General features: G+C 58.5%; 2 protein-coding genes across 2 annotated transcripts in view; one reads left to right on the forward strand and one right to left on the reverse strand.

The window, feature by feature from the left end:
* The window catches only part of LRP1 (low density lipoprotein receptor-related protein 1), an 88,992-nt gene extending 84,409 nt beyond the window's left edge, over nucleotides 1-4,583 (reverse strand). Inside the window, 1 exon segment of the mRNA XM_010007617.1 lies at nucleotides 4,472-4,583. Within this exon segment, the coding sequence (XP_010005919.1) occupies nucleotides 4,472-4,583 (112 nt within the window).
* Nucleotides 4,584-4,661: 78 nt separating this feature from the next.
* STAT6 (signal transducer and activator of transcription 6, interleukin-4 induced) overlaps nucleotides 4,662-7,096 on the forward strand; it is a 6,495-nt gene continuing 4,060 nt past the window's right edge. Inside the window, 4 exon segments of the mRNA XM_010007628.1 lie at nucleotides 4,662-4,777; nucleotides 4,967-5,105; nucleotides 6,851-6,934; nucleotides 7,020-7,094. Coding sequence (XP_010005930.1) covers nucleotides 4,662-4,777; nucleotides 4,967-5,105; nucleotides 6,851-6,934; nucleotides 7,020-7,094 — 414 coding nt within the window.

The following is a 7,096-nucleotide window of genomic DNA, read 5'->3' on the forward strand; positions in this document are numbered from 1 at the left end:
CAGGGGGCAAAGTGAAAGGGCCCAGCAGGGCTTGTGGTGGGGAGTGCTGGACACCCTGGTCCCCGCAGATGAGACCCCACCGCCGCGAGCTCCTAGGCGAGCTGGGGGCTGTATCCAGCGTAGATTCCCCGGGCCATGAGTCACGCTGGGGCTGGGTCAGCTGGGGAAGGCCCTGCTGCTCTTAAAGAAGAGCTTTCACTGCCGGAGGGCGGCAGGGGCCTGAGGCATGTCAAGAGGCAGAGAGGTCTTAGGGGCTCTGTCCCCACAGGAGCAAAGCTAAAGCAGAGCCCAGGTGTCCTGAGTGTCAAGTACGGAAAACCTCTGTCCCTGAGAAAGCCACAGGGAAATATCTGCTTGGCACCTTGGAGAATAAGGAAGGTGAGGGGCTCTGTCCCCACAGGAGCAAAGCTAAAGCAGAGCCCAGGTGTCCTGAGTGTCAAGTACGGAAAACCTCTGTCCCTGAGAAAGCCACAGGGAAATATCTGCTTGGCACCTTGGAGAATAAGGAAGGTGTAGAAGGTGGGGGGATGTGCATGCCCACGAGCTGCCAGCCCCCACTCATTCTCCCACCAGCCTCTGGCACTGGGCTAGAAAATGGCCAAGAGAAGGGGGGGGCTGACAAGAAGTGGGGTCCCTAGCGGTCCCGGCCCCCTGGGTACGGGGGGAGAGGTGGCTGTGAGGGTGGGGGGCTGCAGTCTGCCGCCAGGAAGTGCTGGTGGTTAATGAGTAACAGCGTGAGAGGTTCGGCAGCTCTCGTTTCTGGGATGTGGAGTTGGTTTCCCGGTTCCCGATGAGTAAGCAGAAAGCCCGTTCTGGGAGCTTGGGGGTCCCAGTGTCTCTCAGATGTTTGGGCTCCCGCTGGCCCGAGGGACCCCTGGCCCAACCGAGGAGGCAAAGTGGCCCCTCGGGTGGAGGAGGAAGTGACAGAGGCTGCAGTGGAGGGGATTGGGAAGAGGGTACAGGGCACCCCTCAGGCAGCTGCTGCCCCTCCCGGGCACCATATCCTGCCCTGTCATCGCGCTGGAGGCCCTGCCAGCCTGCCAGCCGCGGGGCTTCCCCGGGCGGCAGCTCCCGGACCCGCTGCCTCTTAGGCCTCCAGTCTCAGCTTCCCCGGCCGCGTCTCGCCTCCCCGCTGCCATCCTGTGCCGGGTGAGGGGACTGCAGCGCTTGCTGCCCCGGGAATCCGTGTTCTAGGGTGCCTGCTTGGCAGTAGAACCCCTGTGGCAGCTGTGGATGGAGGGACCTGTCCGTGGTTGGTAAAGGTGCATTGTGCTGGGCGGTGTGGAGCTGTGAGCCATGCTTCCCCCAGCACCGCCAAGATGTGGGGCTGGAAGCTGCTTTTGCCAGGCACACCCCCTGGGGCAAGGGTCCCAGCTGGAGGGTCAGCTCCTTTGCCCAGCCTGGATCGTTGTCCCTACCTCCTGCCAGGTTCCCTCTCCTCGTGGCTGCAGTGGTGCTAGTGGAGCAAACCCTGCTTGGCCTGATCCTACGATGGTGCAGGAAGCCAGGACTGGGCACAGGATCTCCTCTTAAGGAAACCTCTGTGCAGCACAGCCCCAGCTGGGATATTGTCACAGGAGCTGGGTCTTTACAGGGAAAGGCCATTGTGCAGAAGCAGCAGAGCAGGAAAACATGGAAATGAGGACTGGAAGGAAATGACTGGACTGAAGGAGCTGCTATGAGTGATGCCAGGAGGGGATGGGCCTGTCCTTTCCTTTGATCCATCGTTCCCTGTCTGGTGCAGAGCTGGGAGCTGAGGAGTGCTGCAGCATCTCCTGTAGACTCAGCACATTCAGGCATGCCTAGCTTATGTTCCAGGTTGCTGCTCACCAACCAGCAGCTGCCACCCAGGGCTAAGCAGAAATACAGGTTTTAATGGTGGGAGGAGAATGGGGATTACATCTTGAAGATCATAAAATGATAAGCTGTTTTTCCCTCCTGTCTGGATTCTCTCCATGCCTGTAGCTATGATCCAGCCAGGGCTGGGGGAGAGCAGGGCAACACTGCTGGCTGCTGCTGGGTGCGTTTCCCACCGCACATCGACCCGCTGGGCTCTGTGCTGTGGTAAATCATTGGGGTGTGCTTTCTGGCCAGCTGAGCAGGGCTGAAAGTAAAAGTAATCCTGGAAGCACCGGGCTTGGTGTGCCCTGGGGTCTGGCTGTTCCTCCCCAGGGGACACAGGCTCTGTCCAGCTCCTGGTGAAGCAGAGTCCCCTGGGGGCTGTGTTGCAGGCAGCTGGCTGCGCAGGCCGTGCTGCTGGTGTTTTTCACCCTTTGCGATGTTGCCCTGGTGACGTTGGCTTCCTTCCCCTCGCGTGGTTCCTCCACATCTCTGGCAGCTCTGCCGAGGTGTGGGGGGAGTGTGATACCCTACTTGGCTGTTTGCTTTGGGGACAGGGAGCCATCCCCAGGCAGATGGGAGGAAGGGAAGGAGCGGTGGGACAGTGTGAGCACAGCTGAGGCTGAGCAGAGGGGACTCCCAGGGCTGTGGTGCCAAGCTCTGGAGTTTCCAGGGAACCCACAGTCCAGTCTGGACCATGAGCCCCCAGCCCAGGTCCTCAGAGTAAAATATCCCATCTCATACCTTGTTCCCACCCTCCTCTTTCCATGAACGGTGGAGACCCTCATTGGCAGCTCCCGGACCCGCTGCCTCTTAGGCCTCCAGTCTCAGCTTCCCCGGCCGCGTCTCGCCTCCCCGCTGCCATCCTGTGCCGGGTGAGGGGACTGCAGCGCTTGCTGCCCCGGGAATCCGTGTTCTAGGGTGCCTGCTTGGCAGTAGAACCCCTGTGGCAGCTGTGGATGGAGGGACCTGTCCGTGGTTGGTAAAGGTGCATTGTGCTGGGCGGTGTGGAGCTGTGAGCCATGCTTCCCCCAGCACCGCCAAGATGTGGGGCTGGAAGCTGCTTTTGCCAGGCACACCCCCTGGGGCAAGGGTCCCAGCTGGAGGGTCAGCTCCTTTGCCCAGCCTGGATCGTTGTCCCTACCTCCTGCCAGGTTCCCTCTCCTCGTGGCTGCAGTGGTGCTAGTGGAGCAAACCCTGCTTGGCCTGATCCTACGATGGTGCAGGAAGCCAGGACTGGGCACAGGATCTCCTCTTAAGGAAACCTCTGTGCAGCACAGCCCCAGCTGGGATATTGTCACAGGAGCTGGGTCTTTACAGGGAAAGGCCATTGTGCAGAAGCAGCAGAGCAGGAAAACATGGAAATGAGGACTGGAAGGAAATGACTGGACTGAAGGAGCTGCTATGAGTGATGCCAGGAGGGGATGGGCCTGTCCTTTCCTTTGATCCATCGTTCCCTGTCTGGTGCAGAGCTGGGAGCTGAGGAGTGCTGCAGCATCTCCTGTAGACTCAGCACATTCAGGCATGCCTAGCTTATGTTCCAGGTTGCTGCTCACCAACCAGCAGCTGCCACCCAGGGCTAAGCAGAAATACAGGTTTTAATGGTGGGAGGAGAATGGGGATTACATCTTGAAGATCATAAAATGATAAGCTGTTTTTCCCTCCTGTCTGGATTCTCTCCATGCCTGTAGCTATGATCCAGCCAGGGCTGGGGGAGAGCAGGGCAACACTGCTGGCTGCTGCTGGGTGCGTTTCCCACCGCACATCGACCCGCTGGGCTCTGTGCTGTGGTAAATCATTGGGGTGTGCTTTCTGGCCAGCTGAGCAGGGCTGAAAGTAAAAGTAATCCTGGAAGCACCGGGCTTGGTGTGCCCTGGGGTCTGGCTGTTCCTCCCCAGGGGACACAGGCTCTGTCCAGCTCCTGGTGAAGCAGAGTCCCCTGGGGGCTGTGTTGCAGGCAGCTGGCTGCGCAGGCCGTGCTGCTGGTGTTTTTCACCCTTTGCGATGTTGCCCTGGTGACGTTGGCTTCCTTCCCCTCGCGTGGTTCCTCCACATCTCTGGCAGCTCTGCCGAGGTGTGGGGGGAGTGTGATACCCTACTTGGCTGTTTGCTTTGGGGACAGGGAGCCATCCCCAGGCAGATGGGAGGAAGGGAAGGAGCGGTGGGACAGTGTGAGCACAGCTGAGGCTGAGCAGAGGGGACTCCCAGGGCTGTGGTGCCAAGCTCTGGAGTTTCCAGGGAACCCACAGTCCAGTCTGGACCATGAGCCCCCAGCCCAGGTCCTCAGAGTAAAATATCCCATCTCATACCTTGTTCCCACCCTCCTCTTTCCATGAACGGTGGAGACCCTCATTTCTGGGGACATGCCTGAGAAAGGTAGCTTCTGTGGGAGCAGCAGGGAGGGTTTAGGGGAGCAGCCAGGTTGCATCACTGAGACCACCCTGGCAGAGCTCTGGGGGTTTCACACTCCTCCTGCTCCCAGCAACTCTCCCATCCGTCCTGTGCCAAGACTGGCAGCGCTTGCCTTTTCCTTTGCACATCTTTGTATGTTGCCCATGGCAGGAGGTGCAGGGATTCCCCAGCAGTGTGGGAAACTGAGGCACGAGTGGGCTGCCTGCCTGCCCCATATTACCCAACAGGCTGAACCTGGATCCAGCTCCATGCTCTACCTCCCCAGCAGCCCTGGACCTGCCAACCAGGAGGTTCAGACAGCAGAGGGAGAGGTGGCAGCTCTTGCCCAACATCCCGGAAGAGCTGTCAGCCACCCAAGCTGCATGGCTCACATCCCTTCTCCTTGTTTCTCTGCAGGTGCCTTTTCCAAGATGTCCCTCTGGAGCATCGTCTCCCACATGCCGCCAGAGCAGTTCAGTGGCCTCTTTGCTGAGTTTCCCCGCAGCCTGCGCTGTCTTCTGGCTGACTGGCTGGAGAACCAGCCCTGGTGAGTGCCCTGGTGCTCACAGGCTCTCCCCTGTCCCAGCCCCTAGAAACCCCACCAGCACTGGGCATTGCACCAGGACAGCAGGAACATGCATGTCCCCTTCCTCCCTGATGTGAGCATGGGGCTCAGGGTTGCACAGGAGAGGGAGGAAGATTTGTGGCCGCCTACCCACCCCTTTCCCCTCTCCAGGGAGTTCATCAATGGCTCTGACACCTTCTGCACCAATGTGGCCAGCAGGATGCTCTCAGCCATGCTGGAGAAGCTGCGCAGCGCTGCCGGTGGCGAGGGGCAGCAGTGCCAGATCCTGCAGCAAGTCAGCGGCATCGAGGTGTGCGGGGCCGGGCACAGGGACCCCTGGGGACATGTCACACAGGGATCATGGTTGGCTGCCAAGGAAGATTTGATTATGCTTCAGGTTCATGTGTTCAAGCACTACTCAAAGGGGCTGATGCTGCAGACTGGTTGCCCTTTGACACTTGTGTCAAGGCCAGCACCTTTCCACGAGCAACGAGCTTGTGCGGACTCAGCAACTGGGGTCTTTAGGGCTCTTCAGGGGACCAGAAGGGGGTTGTTTGCATCCTGGGGCTGAGCCCCAGGTCACCACAGTCCTCAGGCTCTCACAATGTTGATGAAAGTTCCCCTCACCTCTTCACCCCATCACCCACCAGAGTCTCCAGCTTCCTTCTGCAATTGCTGCCACCTTCTGCAATGCCTTTGGTGCTGGGCTGTCCCCTGTGGCTGTGTCCTCCTGGTCCTGTGCTGGACCTTGACCCCGTGGGGAGCTTCTCGAAGGCCTTGGCCCCTGTGGCCCCAGCTGCCAGCACCCAGGAGACTCTTCACCAGATGTTCCCCATTTTCTGCTTAAGCGTTTGATTTCTTCCTCCTCGGTGTCGTGTGTTGTGCTGCGTTTCCTCCTGCAGTGTGTGCATGGGTTTCTTTTCTGGGCTGTTTCTCCTTACCAAGGTCTGTTTGAATTGCTCTGTCTCTCTTCCACCCTCTATGATTGCAGATTTAACCCCTGTACTCTCTCTCCTGCCAGTGAAGCTCTTAGCATAAGGGCTGAGTGGTGCTCGCTCCCAGAGCCCTGTTCTGGTTGAAAGCCCTGCTTTTTTGGTAACAGACATTTTTAATGTACAACATTTGGGAAGGGGTCAGCTTTAGTCATAATTTCTGGGGAACTTTCCAAAACGAGGCTGTCGCTTGGTTTTTGAAATTGTAGGAAAATGCACAGATGTTTCAGCTTAGTTTCTTAATTTAAAACGCTCAAGAAGAGCTGCCCTCCCTTGTTCCCTCATCCCCTAACAGCAAAACCCTTGTTTCTCTCCAACCCTTTTGGGGTCAGGGGCTGCTCTCACAAAGGGGAGGGAAGTGGTGGGAGCTGGGGACTCTCCCATGGGATGACTAAACCTGGAACCAGGGAGGTGACTGGGGGGAATGGGGTAGGAAACTGGCTGGTGGGAGACTGGACCTGGGCCTTTGTCCCCTGCACCCCAGAGTGGTGAGGGGCTGCCAGGGCCAGACATGGGGCCAGTGCCAGGGGTCTGGGGCATTGTTCATGAAGCTGCCCCCCCAGCCAACTCAGGAAGCCACTGAGCACACCATGAGCAGTTCAACCTGGTGCTCTGCTGGTGTTTTGGGAAGTAGGTAATTTGGGAAATGCGTGAAGGCTGTTAGAGCTGGCATAGGTAGCAGGAGCCCCCAGGGACATTCCTCTCCCTGCTTTCAGAGGAAAGCATTGATCCACCCAGGCCAGGGCAGCTGGAAGGATCTTCTATGGGTGTCAGGGTCTCAAGGAGATGCTTGTAGAAATAGAAAATTTTCTTTAGGTTTTTTTTATTATTATTTGAAGCTGATTCATGTATTATGCACAAAGTGGTTTTAAAGCTGTAAATTAGCTCTGTCAGAGCAGCAGTGAGTTGTGATCTGTCCTGTGCTTCGGGTCATGAGACCCCAGAGTCTGACTTAGCCCCTTTCACTGTGGGACAGGGTCCTGCAAGGCAGGATGGGGTAGGAGGGGGCCAGGGCTGGGGTCTGTTTCCTGCCCCACTGACACCCTGCATTGGCTCCCCGCAGAAAATCTACCAGCAGGACCCACTGCGACTGGTAGCCGTCCTGAGAGCCATCCTGGAGGGTGAGAAGACCGCCGTGATAAAGAGGGTGGGTAGTCCTGTCCCCGTCCTGGGCACCCTGAGGTGCTGGGCTGGCTCCTGGGCCCCCTCAACCCCACTCTGCTCTGCCCCAGGACCGACATCTGCCCCTCAGCTTCCACCGGCGCCAGGAGGAGATGAAGTTCAGCCTGGGGCTGCAGCGGCTGCAGCT

This window comes from Chaetura pelagica, unplaced genomic scaffold (assembly GCF_000747805.2).
Source record: "Chaetura pelagica isolate M959 unplaced genomic scaffold, ChaPel_1.0 scaffold610, whole genome shotgun sequence".
In the NCBI taxonomy this organism is placed as follows: Eukaryota; Metazoa; Chordata; class Aves; order Apodiformes; family Apodidae; genus Chaetura; species Chaetura pelagica.